The 19,624-nt window shown below is 46.2% G+C and overlaps 1 protein-coding gene across 1 annotated transcript in view; it reads right to left on the bottom strand.

Annotated features, from left to right (window-relative positions):
- The window catches only part of AKNAD1 (AKNA domain containing 1), a 38,705-nt gene extending 20,288 nt beyond the window's left edge, over nucleotides 1-18,417 (bottom strand). The window contains exons 1-11 of the mRNA XM_069479250.1: nucleotides 17,443-18,417; nucleotides 15,457-15,496; nucleotides 15,146-15,294; nucleotides 14,984-15,046; nucleotides 9,578-9,711; nucleotides 5,128-5,284; nucleotides 3,165-3,347; nucleotides 2,363-2,963; nucleotides 1,737-1,818; nucleotides 929-1,324; nucleotides 565-764 (exon numbers count right to left, since the gene is read on the bottom strand). Coding sequence (XP_069335351.1) covers nucleotides 565-764; nucleotides 929-1,324; nucleotides 1,737-1,818; nucleotides 2,363-2,963; nucleotides 3,165-3,347; nucleotides 5,128-5,284; nucleotides 9,578-9,711; nucleotides 14,984-15,046; nucleotides 15,146-15,294; nucleotides 15,457-15,496; nucleotides 17,443-18,417 — 2,980 coding nt within the window. The remainder of the gene's footprint in view (nucleotides 1-564; nucleotides 765-928; nucleotides 1,325-1,736; nucleotides 1,819-2,362; nucleotides 2,964-3,164; nucleotides 3,348-5,127; nucleotides 5,285-9,577; nucleotides 9,712-14,983; nucleotides 15,047-15,145; nucleotides 15,295-15,456; nucleotides 15,497-17,442) is intronic.
- Nucleotides 18,418-19,624: the final 1,207 nt, after the last annotated feature.

Here is a 19,624-nt window from a genome sequence, read left to right as displayed (position 1 = left end):
TGGGGAGCAGAGTGGCAGGGTTTAGAGTCGGGGACTGTGATAAAGTAATGGTGGGATTTTCTTTTTTTTTTTTTTTTTTTTTTTTTTTTTTTTTTTTTTTGAGACAGAGTCTCGCTCTGTTGCCCGGGCTAGAGTGAGTGCCGTGGCGTCAGTCTAGCTCACAGCAACCTCAAACTCCTGGGCTTAAGTGATCCTACTGCCTCAGCCTCCCGAGTAGCTGGGACTACAGGCATGCGCCACCATGCCCGGCTAATTTTTTGTATATATATATTTTAGTTGTCCATATAATTTCTTTCTATTTTTAGTAGAGACGGGGTCTCGCTCTTGCTCAGGCTGGTCTCGAACTCCTGACCTCGAGCGATCCACCCGCCTCGGCCTCCCAGAGTGCTAGGATTACAGGCGTGAGCCACCGCGCCCGGCCATGGTGGGATTTTCAATAAACAAGAGATGGAATTCCTGTAGTCTAGATGGAGTGAGGAGGGCTGAAGAGCGGTGAGTTAGAAGGTCCTGTAAGCAGTGGGTGGAGACGACATGTAAGTTCTGTCCCAGGGAGAGTTTTAGGGCCTCCCTGGTGAGAGTAGTGGCCGCTGCTAAGGCGCGGAGACAAGAGTGGCCAGCCACAGACTGTGGTGTCCAGCTGTTTGGATAAGTAGGCCACTGGGGTAGAAATGGGAGTAGGTCCCAGAGGTTGGGTGAGGACGCCGAGGGCCAGGCCCTGGTGCTCATCCGTGTAGAGGTTAAAGGGTTTTTCAGGATGAGGGAGTCTTAGAGGGGGTGCTTGTAGGAGAGAGTTGCGAAGTTTTAGGAACGCGTGGCAGACAGCCTGAGGGTTTAAGGAGGACCAGCAGAGGCATCACGTGCTGCCTCATAGAGAGGTTTGGCAACAAGAGACAAACTGGGGATCTAGTGTTGGAAGAAACCAACAAACCCAAGGAAGGATAGAATTTGTTCAGCAGTGGTGGGAGGCTGGAGGTCGTGGAGGGCCTGCTGGCGATCAACAGTGAGATGACAGGAAGTGGGGGTGAGACTAAGTCCAAGGTAAGTGACAGTAGGCTTAGAGAGCTGAACTTTGGAGGGGGACATCCGGTAGCCCTTAGGGGCAAGGAAGTTGAGTAGAGAGGCAGTTTGTGTGCGGCTGTCGGAGTATGAGGGGCTGCAGAGTGATAAATCATCCACATATTGGAGGACAGTGCTTGGTTGTAAGCGGCATTGAAGAAGATCTTGGGCGAGAGCCTGACCAAAGAGATGGGGGCTGTCCCTGAACCCCTGGGGCAGGACAGTCCAAGTGAGTTGTCGAGACATGTTCATGTTGGGATCTTCCCACCTGAAGGCAAAGAGATTGTGGCTGGCTGGGTCTAAAGGAATGGTGAAGAAAGCATCCTTGAGGTCCAGGACAGAAAAGTGGGTGGTGGAGGGTGGAATAGAGAGAGTAAAGTGTAGGGATTAGGCACCACAGGGTATATGGGGACAACTGCCTCATTAATGAGTCTGAGGTCCTGGACTAGCCTGTAGGAGCCATTTGGCTTTCTTATAGGGAGAATGGGTGTGTTATAGGGAGAGTTGGTTGGAATTAAAAGTTTTTCTCGCAGAAGACGTTCTATGATGGGTTTTAGACCTCTGTGGTGGGTTGGTGAAATAGGGAACTGTGGCCAGGAAGGGAAGAATGAGGGGTCTTTGAGTCAAATGAGGACAGAGGTGTGGTGTGTGGCCACCACTGGGGTGGAGGTGTCCCAAACCTGGGGGGGTCTACGAGTTCTGGTGGGAGGGGGTATGTAGGACTTGGTAAAGCAGGAGAGGCTGTGGGTGGAGCTGAGGAATCTGGAGAGAGAGAGAGAGAAGAAGGAGGGTGGAAGTTCCGGAGGAAAAGTGGAGGGTGGTGCCCAGCTTGGTTAATAAGTCTCTTCCCAATAGTGGAGCGGGACAGGAGGGCATGATAAGGAAGGAATGGGTGATGGGACGGTCACCTATCAGGCAGGTTAGGGGACCGGTGGTGGAGGGTCGAGAGGGATTGCCATCAATACCCACGACCGACACCTGGGAAGGATAAGTAGGGCCTGAAAAGGAAGGCAGGACAGAGTAGGTAGCCCCCGTGTTAACCAGAAAGGACACTGCCTTACCCACTACCTTCATTGTTACCATGGGCTCGGCGAGGGTGATGGGGTTGCCGAGTCGAGGCCTCTTCAGTCTTCAGCAGCCAGACCCAAAGCTGCCATCAGCAGGTCTAGGGATAGAAGGACTGGCCCTCTGGATTTCTGTCCCAAGGGACAGTCACTTTTCCAGTGTCCCTCTTGACCACATGCTGGGCAAGGCTTGGTGGCTCAACATGCCTGCAGGCACCACTTGGCCCAGTGGCCTTCCTTACCGCACTTGAAGCAGGTGCCTGGTGGAGTGCGGCTGGTCACCTTAGACCAGGTGGATGGTTTCGTGGTTCCCCCCAGCCTCAGGGCTGCAACCAAGGATTGGGCCTGCAGGTGTGTCTTTTGGCTGACACGGGCCTCCTCTTGGGCCTCTGCCTGTTCATCTCGGGAGTTGAAGACTTTAAATGCCATATTCACCAGGTCTTGGATAGGGGTCTGAGGGCCCTCCTCTGCCTCTTTGAGTTTCTTTCTGATGTCAGGGGAAGACTGAGTAATAAAGCGAGTTGCAAGGACAGTAGTCCCCACGGGGGAGGTAGCATTTAGGCGGGTATATTGGATAAGGGCATCTACAAGGCGGCTGAGAAAGGCTGCGGGGTTTTCATCTGCCCTTTGAGTGATTTTCTTGAGTTTGTCATAATTTACAGCACGGTGGGCGGCAGCCTGGAGGCCGGCAAGGACACACTGCAACATGCGGTCCCGCTGTTTCCTGCCCTCCGGCCCGGCCGGGGTGTCAGGTTGGTATTCCCACTCTGGCTCTTCGCGAGGGACAGCCTCGGTCCCTACTGGCATAGAGCGGTCCGTGAGGTGGACATTGTCAGCATATTCCTAAGCCCCTGCCCAGACGCGCTCCCTTTCATTGGTATAAGGGTAGAGGAGAGTATAACAAATTTGTCATGCCAGGTAAGGTCATATGCCTGCGTCAAGTAACGGAACTCTTTGGTGTAGGCCGTAGGGTCATTAGAAAACGAACCTAGGCGCTTTTCAATCTGAGAAAGGTCAGAAAGGGAGAAGGGAGCATGTACGTACAAGCCCTTCGGCACCTGCCACCTCCCGTAATGGACAGAGGAGGGGCTGGTCCGAGGGGTTTGCGTGAGAGCATGTGTGCCGGCTGACTGGAGATGTCAGCGGCGAGTGGCTGGGTGGTGTGGGAGGATGGGCGGGCGCCTGTGGGTATGGTGGAGGTCGAGTGGGGGGAGGGCAGAGGGAGTCCTGTGGATCGGAGAAAGCAGAAGGGGCGTCTGAAGAGATGTCCGGTGGAGAGTTAGAGGGAGAAGGAGGGGGGTGGGGGATCCAGCACAAGGAGGACCTGTGCGGGGTGGCAGGTCAGACAGAGAGAAGGACGGGAGCACAAACAGAAAAAGGCTTGGACATATGGGATCTCCAACCATTTGCCATTCCTGTGACAAAAGTTATTAAGGTCTTGTAGAATATTGAAACTAAAAGTCCCATTTTCAGGCCATTGGGAGCCATTGTCCAATTTATACATTGGCCAGGCAGTATTGCAGTAAAGAATGAGGCACTTGGGCCAGATGTCTAAATTTAGGGCCTTCAGATTGGCCAGCAGACACCCCAGGGGCATCTGGCGGGGAATTTTGGTCACCCATGTCACCTCAACCTGGATGGGGAAACAGCCAGGAACAGCTTCCTGGCTACGGAGGCAGCAAAAGTCTGGGGTGACGTCTCTGCCCGGGACTAGTGTGCCGGCACGGAAAGGGGTGAGAGAAATTCAGGCGTCCCCGAATAGCCTCAGCCCTTGGAACAGGGGAGCCTCCAACATGGGCCCCACAGTTTAACGGACAGGGAACAGCTTCCCGGAAGGAATGGAGGCTCCTGGGGGATCCGGGTTGGGATAACATGGGGTGACTCACCCAGGCTGAGGTCGTCAATCAGAGACTCAAAGGCAGTCAGCAGAGGTCCCAGTCCAGAAAGTGAGAGTTCTCAGAAGGGGGTGGTGCAGCCAAACACCCCTCCCGGGTTTTGGCACCAAATGTAAGGTTTTAAGACTGGAGTCCAGGGGAGGGGGCGGCGCAGCTGAAAGTTAAAGTACCCTCCCCGGTTCCGGCACCAAATGTAAGGTTTTTTTGAAGTAGCCAGAGCCAGAGAAAGAAAGATGAGCAGAGTTGAAAGGGATTAGTAAAGAGGCTTTATTGGAGCACTCCTGGGTGGGGGTAACGGGTCCCCGAGAGAGGGACCCGGGCGAGTTTCACAGTCCCACGAGTGGGACTAGAGAAGCCGCCCCGCCCAGAAGTCTGAGTGGGTTTATATAGGTTCTTAGGGATGGGGGATGGGAGCTTCTTTGGCCAGGAGATGTCGAGGAGTGAGGAATTTCTTTGTTTCAGCTTTAGGGTGGGTATTCAGGAATAGGAGGGGCTTCTTTTTCATTAGGGAAGGGAGGGGTGCCTGCCACCAGCCTTACACTCATGGGAAATAATTATTTCACTGAGTGTGCTATTTATTATTTAGAAGAGGGAGTACAAAATTATGAAGAAGAAAAATTATTTCTTCCAGGCATGATCCACAAAAATTTTGTTATTCATCCCAAAGAAATAGCTCCTTAGTGGTTTATCAGTTTAAACTATATTGTTACATCCTAAACTAATAACAAGGTTTTTAAAAAATGAACTAATAAAGGCTGAGTATGGTGGCTCACACCCGTAATCTCAGCACTTTAGGAGGCTGAGGCAGAAGGATCCCTTGAGCCTAGGAGTTTGAGGTTGCAGTGAGCTATGATGATGCCACTGTACTCCAACCTGCGTGAGAAAGCAAGATCCCATCTCAAAAAAAAGAGAAAACCTAATAAAAATAACACTTGAAAAATCTAATTTTTAAAAAGCTGGTTCCATTTTAAATAATATGATTCATGGAACTTTGGAAAATTAAGTTGTCATGAAATATTAAAATAGAATTCAGTGAATCCATGAATTAGGAGTCTACACATACATAAACATTTTTTCCTGGCACAAAATTAGGCTATAGGTTGCTGTATTACCTCATTTGAGAGTGAAGAAGGTCCGGATGCCAAGCTGTCCGGGATGCCTGGAGAACTCGCAGGAAGAGAAACAGATGAAGAATTTTTGCTTTCATCAAGTTTCTCTTTAACTTCTTCAAGTAGCATCTCCAGCTTGAGGATTTCACCTTCCACTCTTCTAAGTAAACATAAACAAATAGGCATCTTCTGGGCTCTGTAGTCGGTATTCTAATTGGTAACAACAGTTCTTGACTATAGCATTGATCTATATTATTATTGTGGCCTGTCCTCCAACAGGAAGGATAATGGATGCTCACCCTGACTGACATCCTGTTTATAGTTTCACTCCGAAGGCCTGGGCTCTCATCCTCATTTTCTCTCCATTAGCTGTGTACCCTTGGGTAAATCACTTAATCTTTATGGGCCTCCAATGTCTCAACTGTACCCTGGGATAAAAATACTATACCTTCTTTATCTGGATTTGGTGATTTTGAGGTTCCTTGCAGGGGATTCTAAGAACTATGATTCTATGAAAAAAAATTGTTATGCCAATTGAAAAAGAGGAAGGACATAAAATATCTGAATAATTTGATAAGTGTGTTTAGATCTATATGTACATGTGTATGTAAATATACATAACCAACAAAGAGAATTCATTTTCTTCAAATCCATTACATTTATAAAAATTTACCTTGTATGAATCCACAAAGAAAAATCTCAACAAATTCCAAAATATTAAAAATTATGTCACCTTCATTCTCTTATCACTAGAAATTAACAAAAAGATAACCCCCCAAAACCCTATTTAATTGGAAATTTTAACACTCATCTAAATAAGTTTGGGTTAAATAGGAAACAGAAATGGATATTAGGAATAATATACAAGTGGATGACAAATGAGAGAACAACATGTGAAAACCAACACAATGCAGTTAAAGCAGTACTCTGAGGAAAATTTAAAGTCTTAAAATGCATTATTCAAAAATCAGTAAGTATTCAAAACAGAAAAAGAAGTATTAAACCCGGGAAAAGGAAGTAAGCAGAAATAAATAAAACTTAAAAGAATTTGATCAATAAACTAAAACATATTTTCTTATAAAATATCTATAAAATAAACAACTGGAAAGTCTCACTGAGAAACATCAATATCATTCAGAATGAGAAAGTAAAAATAACAGGAAAATTTTAAAATCAAAAGAGATTGAAAAACTTCATACCAACACAGTTTAAAATGTAGGTGACATGGCAAGTTTCTGGGAAGATATAAATTATTAAAATTCACTCAAAAAGAGGTAGGATTGTGTGAGGTATCCAGTTATTTTTTAAAAAATTAAAAAATCGGAAATATAAAAAGATGAATAACGTAGAGAAAAACGAAAAAGATTGTCAAAAATCTCTCCCCAAAATGCACCAAGACCAAGTGAGATTATGGGTGAGTTCTACCAGGATCTTAATTAATAGACAAGTCCTATTATTAGACTCTTCCAGAACAATTCATTCTATAGTTCAACATTAGGATATTTATTAATATATTCTACTACATCAAAGTAGATTAAACTACTAGATTAGATTAAAGTAAAAAAGCTAAATAGATTCCTCAATCCCATTTGATTAAACATTTTCCTAAATTAAACAACAACAAAAGCCTTCATTCTAGAAAGCTAGGAATAGAAGGAAACTCTCTTGATGAAGTGTATTTACTTGAACCTACAGTAATCATCATATTTGGGAGAATTCCCATTACTGTTAGGAACATGACAAAAATTCTCTCTTTCACTAGTTTTAATTATCTAATATTGTTCAGTAAAACCTAGCAAATAAAGCAATAAAAAGAAATGAGATATATAAGCATTGGAGGAAAGACAAGAAATAAAAAATATTTAGGGGGAAAAACTAAATATTTTCAGATGCTATGATTGTCATACCTGAAAACAAAGGGAATCAACTGAAAATCAGCAAAGCACTAAGAGAGTGGTGCAAGATAGCCCAGTACAAGTTAAAAATATAATTTGCTATATTTCCTGTATATCAGAGAAAACATCTATTAATACTCAGAAAAACTATAAAACAGCTAGTAACAAACTTTAAAACTGCGTAAAATCTACATGAAGAAAACACGCCCCTGGATGGGAGCGCTCACTGCAAAGATTTTAACTCTTCCCAATCTAATCTGTAAATTCAATACAATCCTAAACAAAATCCTCATGAAACGTTATTAAGGAAACTCGGTGAGCTAACTATAAATTCATTAGTAAGTGGAGTGTGCAAGAATAGCCAAAAAAAAAAAAAAATGTTTAAAAGAAGAAATCTTTCAAAATACAGACTAAACTGTAATAAATTAAAACGGTGTGGATAATGTGGAGATAGAAACATAGGTCAATGGGATGGAAGGGAACGGGCCCCTTACGCACGTGGAGGTTTTGTATCTGATAAAAGTGTTTCTTCAACCAGTAGGGAAAGGCTGTCCTAAAGTGGTGGGACAAAGATCTAAGCATGAAAAACCAAAGTGATAATCAAATAAAATATATGGAAATATGTTGTGATCTAGCAGACAGAAGAGAATGAAGCAGGGCATAAGAAGAGACTGAAAATTTAAGAGCGAAGTGAAACCATGGAGCACGGCCTCAAGGTGGCCAAAAGGGACAGGCTCAAGGACCATGGTTAAAGAGGCAGAGAGCGAGGGAAGGAAGAAAGGGGAAGTGGGACATGGAGATTTGGAGATGGAGAAAAGGCATTTTTGAGCGAATTCGTTATCTTTTCTGTGAAGCAGAAGGTAAGATTGTATGCTGAGAATAGCAGGGAGACGGGATAGGTGGAGCTAGAACCTCATTTCTTGACTTCTTGGCTCCCACTGTCAGTGTGTGATTACATTCTGATATGCAAGATGCATGAAACCCAAGCAAATATTTCTACATATTACCTTTTAAAGGTAATAATAAGGTTTTAATAAGAACACAACATGTGATGTAAACAAGTGATTAGTCAATGAATTTGCAGAATTCTTGGCCCCTACAGAAAGTCATCTACCTGACTTTGGACTCTACACTTAGAAGGTTCTCGACACATCAAAACCTCGAGGGTTGTATGGAGTTCTCCTTGTTGCCACATTATGCACATTTGAGAACAAAAGGACCAGTCTTGAGCTGATCAGCCTTTGCTTGTCCTGAGGTGGCTCTAACTGAGTTTTGGGAGAGGCCAGGTCCCTCCCTTGCCCCAGTGTTGAAAGCTTCTCCCGTATATGGGATATAATTGCAGCTGAGACTCTTGATTTATACCCATGCCAGGCGCAGTGTGGTTGTAACTAGGATATAAATAAGACATTACATAACTTTGGTCTTAATATGCACAGAGGCCTGTCTTTAAAATGACTGCCAAAATAAGAGATTCCTTGGAAAATAAATACCCTTACTCTATTAATTTTAAAACAAACAGCAGAAGCATACGGAGATCCTTTTTCCCCAGGAAAAAAAAATAAGCCTTTGGGAAAAATCAATATTAAAACCTCATCCTTGCTGTCTAATTACTCAGTATTGAAATAAAAGTAGACAGAGGTTCCATTCATTTTGAAAAAGTAAAATTGTACCTTGGGAAAAAATACCACAGGATGCTAGTGCTAAAATACAAACCATTAAAATATTTTGGCATCAACAGTGATTCCAGGTTAAAATGCTCTGAATAGAAAGAGCTGAATTTACAAATATTAAGCCTACTAAATAGATTCTTTTAATTCATACCAGGAAATTATACGAAAACAATCCTATCCTTTAGTCCTGGAATACATGTTAAAATTATTTGGAGTGGAGAGAGAAGGGTTCGAGGCCATAAAAATCACCAACTGGAAACTTCAGTTGGGAGTGTGCTTCCAAGTTTCTAATGTGAATTAACTCAGGAATCATTTAGCTTTAAGCTTTAAAAGTTTTCCTTTGTCAGTATTTGTGGGTCCCTCACCCCAATACTAATCAACCTTACAATGAATGTCCTCTCCTGCCCACTTCCCCTCAGAATTATCGGGGGTAGGAAAGAAAGGGGGGAAAAAGAGGGACAGAAGAGAAGAACCAGGCAGGGGCAATAAAGGGAAGAGAGGGGAGACAAGCTGAGGAAGAGAGTAGAGGAGGGACTTGGAGAGGGGAAGGCCCTCTGTGGTTAGCATGTGAGCCTTTCTAGGGGTTTCTTGTGCTTCTCTGGGTCTCAGAACCAGTTACAATGACATCCAACAAAATGCAGAATGGTGGCACCATGCCTGTGCCCCAGGAGACAGTTGTTCACTTTGGGTGGTCCATCTGGGTCGGTGCCCAGCACAGCGCCTCACACACTACCTGTGGCACGAGGTGACCCTTTGTTCATTGGTGACAGTTTTTGCTGACTTTACACCAGTGTCTTTCCGAGCACTAAGCCAGAAGCCACATCAGGATCCCACCTGGAGGAGGTCACCTTTCACCCCTCCGCATTACACAGTTGGTTTAAAGCTGACCTTTCTGGATCAAAGTCACCAATGGTTGCAGATTCGTGTTCGTGGGTGTGCTGCTGCAGAGCCAGATGTGTGTCCTGAGTGCCCAGAAACTTCTGCTCCAGCAGTTCAAGATGTCCCTGCAGGTGCTCCAGGACCTGTAGCAGTGAAGTCACTGGAATCATTCACCTGCAAACTTGTCCGTGTGGTTCCCCAAAACGCAATGTAGGTGTACCCCACGGTAGTGTCAAAACGAAGCCACCATCCTTCTCCTGGCAGCATCAATCGTTTCATTTCAGAGTGTGACATCTAAAATATAGACAACCCAAGCGTCTTCTCAACACTCACAGCACCCTCACAGCACGGAGCTGAAAAGTACAATCACTGCTGATTTCTCTCTCGGAACCCACTCAGAGGCCTCTGAGCTCTCTTAGTGGGACAGTCAGAATCCTGTATATTTGCAGAATGATTCTTAGCTTACAAAGCACTTTCCCATTCCTCATTTAACCCACACGTCAATGTTGTAAATGTTGCAAAGTAGATTTTATTATCCCAGTTTTATGGAGGAGGAAACTGGAGCTCCCAGAAGTATGTCTAAAGCCACATCAATATTAAAAAGAAACTGAAGTTAGAGGGCCTGGATCTGAGTCGATGGGGAAGGAACAGCAGGGAGATTTAGCCAAAGCTGTGAATGGGTCTTCCAGATGTCACCACGTGCGGCCTTGTGCAGGTGGGTCACATCGTGAAGATGTGTAGCGGCTTCAGCCCCACACCCCCAGGCTCTAAGCGGTCCCTGAGCACCACCTGTGTCTGGCCTTGGGCCGGAAGCTTGAAATACAAAATTTGTATCGGCACAGTCCCTCGTCTTAGGGGTTTTATTCCGTTGAGAAAAGAGCCTGTGGATTAGTCTCCTTTGCCAACACCACATGGAAGGGGTGAGACTTAAGTCAGCCTTAAAGGATGCACAGGACGGCCTGGACCAGGCAGCATCCAGGAAAACGGAGAGGAAGGATGACGTGGAGCGAGACTGCCCAGGGAAAATACAGCGCAGTGGGTTACGGGGTCCGACACGACAGGGTTCAAGTTCAGACGCTCTCACTTACTCATTGTATTTTAGTCAACTTGAACTCTCTAAGGTTCACAGTTTTCTCATCTGTAAAATTAAGATAACAGCCCTCACCTTGCATTATAAAAATTAAATACAATCATGCCTTGTGCCAGCAGCATAGTATTAATACCTACTCAACAGGCCGGGCGCGGTGGCTCACGCCTGTAATCCTAGCACTCTGGGAGGCCGAGGTGGGCGGATCGTTTGAGCTCAGGAGTTCGAGACCAGCCTGAGCAAAAGCGAGACCCCATCTCTACTAAAAATAGAAAGAAACTATATGGACAGCTAAAAATATATATAGAAAAAATTAGCCGGGCATGGTGGTGCATGCCTGTAGTCCCAGCTACTCGGGAGGCTGAGACAGGAGGATCGCTCGAGCTCAGGAGTTTGAGGTTGCTGTGAGCTAGGCTGACGCCACGGCACTCACTCTAGCCTGGGCAACAGAGTGAGACTCTGTCTCAAAAAAAAAAAAAAAAAATACCTACTCAACAGATGGTAGATGCTGTTACTAATTCTTGTTAAAAATGAATAAACAAGAGCTTGGAAACATTGGCTATAGGGTATAAAGTGTGGTCTTGCCCAGATCCACCCTCCGTCTTCCTCTGAGCTGACCGTTAGTGGACTGCAACGGGCTGTGCCCTGCCTTCAGTCGTTTTCAGCCAGTGGAAGGCAATGGTGGAGGATGAGACAAAATCTTTATTTCCCTGGTTTCCTCCTCGTGCCATCTCGGGTCCCTCCAGTGAAAGCTGCTGGGCTTGTCAGCTACTCCCACAGCTACAGCTGCTCTCTTAGGCCCCAGGACCAGCTGTCCCTCTGCTGCTTCAGGCCTAAGGGTGAAGCGGCTCCCACTGATCCCTTTCCCACCCCTTACTGGTTTCCCTTCACCTTGCCGCACTGTGGTAAAATAACGCCTGTACTAAACTCCGCAGTTGCCATTGGAGTAACCATGTGGTCCCCGCCAGCACCCTGACAGTAAATCCCACAGACAGTGCCCGAGTTGCTAGCTCGGGGAGTGAGAAGGATGTGACAGCCCAGACTGAAGTGAGGAATTCGGAAAGGCTAACAAGGTTGCAGATGTCGATGTCGGACAGGTTGAGTTTGCAGCGAGGATGGGACACCCAGGCCGAGACACAAACGTCTGCAGTGAGAGGTCAGGACAAGGAATGCAGGAATTGGTAGCATGAAAATGGCAGTTAAAGCCGTGAGAAGGAATTAGATGTTCACAGGAAAGAGGATAAAGAGAGAAGAGAAGAAAGACAATTATGAATTATAATTCGGGATCTTGCAGTTTAAATTGTGTTATATCTCAGAATACAATAAGGCACAGTTTCTAGGCATCAATGTGTGCCTCATTTAATTCTCAAAACAAGTCTGAGGTGGGAGACACGCATGCTACAACATGTCTAATGTTGTATGACCAATATGTAGGACTAGGACGTCTACCCCAAAATCCAAGTGCTTTCTGCTGTGTTGTGTTGCTCAGGCGGAGGAGGTTCGTGGTGGCCCTGTCTGGCCTTCCTCCAAGGCTGAGCCAAACAGGCCTGAAACCCTCAGATGGCAGGCTGACACTGCCACTTTCCTCTCGGTCCCAGCAGGAATCCCCACTTACCTTCTAACATCAGGAAGAAACTTCCTGAATCAAGGCCTCTGAAGACTAGCACCTCAAATCAGTTCTCTCTGCTCTGCGTAGCCCTTTAGCATTCTATGTTCTGCCAGTCCCCGAAATCCTGGCTTTTGGGGGATCTCCTTTATCCTTATTCCTCAACCCCTGCAATCTTGCTTCTAGATCCACCACTTCACTGAAACCAGGATTGTCAAGGACTTTTATGGTCTCTTGGTTGTCAAATCCAATGCACACTTTATTTTCCTTCCATTCTTTTTTTTTTTTTTTTTTTTTTTTTTTTTCAGACAGAGTCTCACTCTGTTGCCCGGGCTAGAGTGAGTGCCGTGGCATCAGCCTAGCTCACAGCAACCTCAAACTCCTGGGCTCAAGCGATCCTACTGTCTCAGCCTCCCGAGTATCTGGGCCTACAGGCATGCACCACCGTGCCCGGCTAATTTTTTCTATATATATTTTTAGCTGTCCATATAATTTCTTTCTATTTTTAGTAGAGATGGGGTCTCGCTCTTGCTCAGGCTGGTCTCGAACTCCTGAGCTCAGACGATCCGCCCACCTCAGCCTCCCAGAGAGCTAGGATTACAGGCGTGAGCCACCACGCCCGGCCTTCCTTCCATTCTTGAACTTTTTTTTAAGAGATGGGGTCTTGCTCTGTTGCCCAGGCTGGAGTGCAGTGATGTGGTCATAGCTCACTGCAGCATCGAACTCCTGGCCTCAAGCCATCCTCCTACTCAGCCTCCCAAAGTGCTGGGATTACAGGTGTGAGCCACTGCACCTGGCCCCTCCTTGAACAGTTGATGGTGTGGCCCACTCGTCCCTCCTTAAAGGCTCTTTTCTCTTGGCATCTCTGGCTCTGCTCCTCCAGGTCCACCTCTGACCTTTTGGGTCTTTCCTCTTCTCACCTGCCCCCTGGTTGCTGTTCCCCAGGAAGCTATCCTGGGCCCTCTTCACGTCTAACTCTGCACAGTCTGCTTGGGTGATCTTGTCTACCCCGTAGCTTCAATCCACAGATATGCCCAAACCCGCCTTTCTGGCCCAAACAGCATTTAGGGCCAGACCCATTGCTCTAACTGCCTCCTGGACCTCTCCACTCGATGTCCTATAAGGACTTCAAACTCAAAATGTCCCAAACTAAACTTGACATCTTGGCTCCTGCCTACCTTCCACACCCATTCTGAACTGGATCCTCCACTTTTATTCCTGGCCTTGGTTACCTAAGTCAGAAATCTGGAACTCATCCAAGCTTCCTCCTGTCCTTCATTTGCCCCTTTCTACCTGCCACCACTTTCTTAAACCCTGAGATTTGTCCCCCTCTCCATTGTCATTGCCAGCTTGGTTCAGGCTCTTGTGCCTGGTCACTTGGATTATGGCTCCCTAACCAGTCTCCGTGCCTATAGTCTTGCCCCCATGCAGCTTCCCGTTTGTCAGCCTTGAATCCTCGATGCTGCCCCGTCCCTCAGCCTCAGGATAAGATCTAAGCTCCTTGGCGCGGCTTACAGCCTTTCGTGACGTGGCCCTCGTCCACCTCTCTGGTCTCCTCCCTCCCACTTCGCCACACATCCCGAGCACCCGCGGGTACATCACGACACCAAGCAGCTCCTCACACTGGCAGCACTGCCTCTCCCCTGTGCCACTGCACCTGCTGTTCCCTTTTTCTAGAACACTCCTTTGCCCCCTACTTTGCCAAGCTCACCCCTATTCCCCCACAATGCCCAGTTCAAAAGTCACTCCCAGGAAGCCTTCCAAAGTGTCCCCTCACTGGCCAAGGTGAGTCTCCGCTAGGCTGCCCTTAGCATCAGCTGTGGCATTTCTTAAGCTGCATTTTGTCTGCGTACCAGTCCACTGCTCCCAAGCGTCTATGCGCCATTTGGAAAAGGAATTGTTTCATCTCCAAATCCCTGGCACCCGGTGGAGGGTCTGGGACATACAGAGTGCCTGATAAATGTTTGCCGAATGAATAAATGATTTAATTAATGTGGTGAATGAATGATCAGCTGTGTCTTTTAGCATTTGGGTCTGCCTGGTTTGGGTCCCTACTGCCAGGTGTCTGAAGTGCAGCCTGCCCTGAGCCTTGCTTGTGCCCGCGTAGGGACTGCTGCCCACGTGTTGCCGACCCCATGGCCTCAGCTGCGTCTTCCCGTCAGCACATTCCTGGTGCTCCCAGGCTCAGCCCTTTGCCCGGTTGCTCCACTCCCACTTCCCACGCACTGATAGCAAGGCTGTTATGGTGACAGCGTAAATTAGTGATTTGGTTACATGCAACAACGAGCAGAGATGTGAAAGTAAAAGATTTCGATCTACAAATCATTGCTTCAAGATTGATTTTAAGAGTTTTCAAAGTCATATTGCCAGATGCCAGCGATTTGTAATCTAAATCCACCAGGACCCATCAACTCTGGAGGCCCACCCTTTATAACAGCTTACATGTTCTTCTCTTGACACTACCGTGTCTCAGATTGATTACGAGGTGACTGGTGAGGAGTAACAGTCAGAAGTAATAGATCCCCTGAGAAGGAAAGAAGGCTAAATACATATAGAAACAACCCCAAGCTCTGTTAGCCCCCACAAACAAAGACAGTTTAATCTTTAGCAAAACATTTCCACTCCCATCACTGTAGAGAAAATGTGGTGTTATAAAGTCATTTACATTTTCCCATGTCAAATTCCCTGATAAAGCTTTTTAAAACTGGATAAAATTAATTACCATTCTCTTATCTTGCAAATGACAGGGAGAATCCTGTTTTATTCTTTTGGAAAATTCTTGTACCTGCAGTGGAAAAAAAATGCAATCTTTCATTAATGGCATGGTGTCTCATGTTTGAATTTGGTTATTTCAATTGTTTATAACAAGCTTTAAAAGCATTACTTTAGTCTTCAGTTGGTCAGTCTGTTCTTTTAGCTTCTGACACATCTGTTTCCCTTGCGATATCTTTTGAAATATATTAGAAGAACTTGAGGAAGAGTCTTTCTGAGAGGTTGATAACACCTTAAGGAGACTTGTCTCAGATTCTATTCCTAAAAAAGAAAGAATACATTTTGGCTACCATTCATTTCAACTCAGCACAGTTTTATTAAGTATTAAAAACAGAAGGCTGTGGCAGCCACCACCATTTGCCATTTTTTAAAATAGTTTTCAAAATATATATCTAAATCAAAGAAGTCTTAAAATGTTAGTACCTGTGAGCAGTTCTTGGTGGATACGTGCTGTGGGCTCCATCTGCACAATTAAAGGGTAAGAAAACATTACTGTTGATATTAATCAATGACCCCATCATTCAGAATGACCCTACGTATTCCGGTCATCACAGAGGCAGCCCAGTGTTGTGGTCAAGAGCCGGGGCCATGACACAAATGGGGACAGTAAGTGACCTATCTCATGGGTTTAACCTATCTCATGACGGTTAAATGTTAAATATCTGCCATAGCAACGGGCATGTGGTAAGCATTTAACAAAACATGTTATCTGTATTACTGCCGTGTTTGGTGCTGGTATGTGGAATGCTCACACATTTCTCTGAAACTAGACCATAAGCCCCATAAGGGCAGGGACCATTGTTGGCCTTGTCACTGGTGCTCTCTCAACACCAACCACATGGTAGCCAAACTCTGGAGAATAATATAGTATGCACTAAGTTCCAAAGCATGTGAAGATAGTGATTGTTTTCTACTCACCACAGGCTAGTTGGACAGAGGTTTAAATTCCAGAGTGATTCCCCAGGGAGTCCTCCCTTTTCCTCCCTAACACATGAAGATCAGAAATATGCTAGTGCCAGAGAGTTAAATGGCGGTGGTCAGAATAGACTCTGGTCATTACAGATGTCTCAAGTATATGATGGATATGAAACCTGTAGCATCCAGTTCTCCAATCTGAATTGACGGGACTGGAAAAAGTCAGATAGCTGACCTCAAACTCCCACTGCCAGAGAGAGATGAGCCTGACATCACATTGCTCCCACTAACCAGGGGGCACTGAGCGCTGGGCACAACAGGGGTGTTCTCCTGCAGGCAGAACAAGAACCCCCAAGGCTTCCAAATACCACAGGGGTATAGATTTTTCCAAGACTTAGAGAAGCATCCCAATGTTGGCCAGGTGGGGCTGCTGGCTCCAGGTGTGTGGGGGGGTGGGCAGGGTTCTGCTCACAAGCCCCAGAGCACTTCCTTGGAAGAGAAGGGAGTTGAAGCATGAGGGATGGAAATGGAAACAGGCAGATAGTATCATTTAGTCCAGGACTCCCTTTGTATAAAGCTTAAAAGACAGATCATGAAGTCCTGGCAAAGTGCCAAAGAACTAAAATGTTTATTTTTATCATCAGTGTGGATTTACCTTACCAGTGAACCTCAATAATCAATGAGATCCTGAGCCTTAGCATGTTGGGAAGTTGGGGAGGGGGTGAGAAGATGGGGTAAGGGAAAGGGGGGAATAGCATAAATTAAGCATCAACAAAGTTTTGTACTGGATGGTTACCAATATAACACGTTTGAAATCGGTTATTAAAGATCTTAATCCAACTCAGCATCAATAGCTAAGGCCGTAACGTATGTGAGACACAAGGCCAGGCCTCTGGGGGAAGGTGGGCAGCGGAAAGATGAAGATGAGGTTCTGCCCTCCAGAGCTTTGAATCTAGTGGGAGAAACAGACACCTCCAGGTTGTGACGACTGACGCCGCCTCTCACAGCACTAAGCAAACAAGGATGGAAAAGGCTGTGACTTGGGGGACCTGAAAAGTTATGTGGCCGAAGGGGGAACTGAAAGAGGCCACGAAAACACGCAGGTCTTTGGTAAGCAGAGATGGGATGTGCCACGCAAGGCAGGAGCTCAGAGGGTCCAGGGCCTGAGAAGAGGTTCGGGACCAGCGAGGTAACTGAGGGTGACTCCTGGGGAGGGGAGCTACATTTTAAAAATGGGGAGACCCAAATTCCAGCTGGAAGAATTTAGATTTTATTCTCTCATATGCTTTTGTCAGTCCAGTCCAGCCCCTGAGTCTTCTCAGGAGGATATTCCACTGGGCTTCCGGGAGGTCAAGTCGCTTGCCCAGGGTAACCCAGGAGGCTGAATGGGACCTCAGAACTAGAACCAAGCCCCACGCGCCCTCCACAGACCCACCCGGAGATAGACGAGCAGTGGCTCTTCTTATGTATTTACCGGAGACTATTTTCATTTACCTGTAATTGTTGTGAAGGTTCAGTAATTTTCCCCATCTGCTCTTCATGTTGTTTTTCAACACAATTTGACTTAGGCATGGTTTCTAAAGGATCTTGCGCCATAGCTGATTTACTTCTCAATTTAGGAGAAAAGTTGGCTTGTTTAGCTATTGTAAATGGTTCGTTAACTACGTTATTTTGAGGAATTTTCACTTTGGGAGCAGCCTTAGAGAAATCAGGGAGCCGGTAATGAATGTGACCTTGGCAGCATTTGAATCCACTGCCTGAACTTGCTTTTTCAGTCCGCTGTTTCTGGGGCGACTGCCCTTGACAACTTTTTTGTTTATCGCTTGGACCCTTGATTTTAGTTAGAAAATTTGAATTTTCTTGATGGCTGCTATCTCCAGCGGCCACTGGCTCTTCTGAATCAGAGGTATCTTCTTCTGTCCTGTTTAGAGAACAACTGGGCTCGTTGCTGTTTTCACCATCCCTTTTGGGGTTAAGCTGGTCCGTGAGTTCTGAGGTTTGTTCTTTTGGCCAAGAATTCTCAACATAACATGAAATAATATTTTTCACAATAGCTGCTTCTTCAAAACTGTCAGCATTTGAGATCTCTGGGGGAGTTTCACAGTCGATGCCTTGACCTCGTAAGAAGTGCTCTTGGGAAAGATGATGGAGTGAAATGTCGGAAATGTTTGACTTTGAGATGTCTCCTTTGTCAGCTGGAATGTGGGCAGTTACGGTGCATTGCTCCTCTTTATCATGTTTTTTGTTGACGGGATTCTCAGTAATTTTACCCAGAGGCCTGGCCTTCGCTGTGTTTCTGCAGGTCTCGTCACGTGTAGCCTTCTCTTGAGGGCCATCTGCTGTGAAAACGATTGGATTCACGCCATCAAGGGTGCCATTTTTTGAGGTAAAATCACAATCGCCCCCGTCATAAGGCAACTCCTCCTGTTGCTTACCCGTTGTATCTTCTGAAAAATCGGTGTCGTCCATGTGGGTGCAGCCTGACCTCGCCCGTCCTCTGCTGCCTGGTCTCAGTTCGTAATTGTAACCGTAGATCTTCTGGTTTTCGCCGACTGTCTTCATCGTGCGTCCTGTTCGGGTGGAAAGAGAGCAGCCTCGTTGTTAAACGTATGGGAATAACGCGTGGAACTCTGCCTACGCGGGTGTCTGTGCCAGAACGAAATGCATGTTTTCGTTTAAAGAAATCCAGCGAGAAACGTGAAGGCGGAAAGCCCGGCCAAGAGCTAACCCATCCTAAAGACTGTGTTAACGTCATCAGGGGTTTTATGCCACTGCTTTTATAGGCAGGAATAGAAAAAAACAGCGGGGAGTGTTAAAATTTTCATTCATCAAAACTTGAGGGACAGTGAATGACCAAATATTTATCAACCTCCCTTAGGAAATACTATTTGGAGTTTGTTCTCTCAAAATAGGACCTTGGGGTGCAAGGAAAGGACTGATGTATTTAAAGTGCCTTGGCTGTCCCTTGCCCACACGTCACGGACAGGCCTATAAGGCGTGTGAAACTGGAAACTGGCTCAGCTCAAACTCAACACCGACCTTCCTGTTCCAGTGCTTTCTCAGCTGTCCCTCCAGACATTCTGGTCCCCTTCTCCTAACTTCCCCTGTGGGCAGAGAAAGACTGGCAGAAATATGACCAAGGGACAGGTAGGCCTTTTGAACACCTGGAGGCCGGTCTGCAGCCAAACTTCTCTCTCCTAGTGAGGACCCGGGCAGGCACCTGGTCAGAAAGGCTGGCGTCCCCTGAGCAGTCCTGACCAGCTGGAGTCTGGAGGTGGCGGAGTATTTGGGGGATGTTCCTGAAAACAGTCAGAACAAAACCAGCTGCCACTGGGCAGATGAGTTCTTTTTTCTTTTTTTTTTTACAAAATTTCAAACACACATATAGATCTCTCTTCTTGATTTGTGAACTTTTGGGATAACTCCTCAGAAATGATCTCAACTTTTAGGTGGAGTAGCTGGTGCTCCCGGGAGGACAGGAGTAGCCCGGGCTTTGCGGTTCACCGGCCCAGGGTGACCACAGCCGCCACCGGCCGCTCTCGCCCATGCAATTACAGGCTGGGCGAGCAGATCCCTGAGCTTCTCTCCTCAACCAAATTTGTATGCGTCTATAAACCTGAGATTTATTAGAAAACCTCAAAAGCTAAAATAGTATGTTTGACCCAAAAAAAAAAAT

The sequence above is a fragment of the Eulemur rufifrons genome, chromosome 8 (genome assembly GCF_041146395.1).
Source record: "Eulemur rufifrons isolate Redbay chromosome 8, OSU_ERuf_1, whole genome shotgun sequence".
Lineage (NCBI taxonomy): Eukaryota > Metazoa > Chordata > Mammalia > Primates > Lemuridae > Eulemur > Eulemur rufifrons.
The sequence above is the reverse complement of the archived record's forward strand: the minus strand, read 5'-3'. Positions and strand labels throughout refer to the sequence as shown.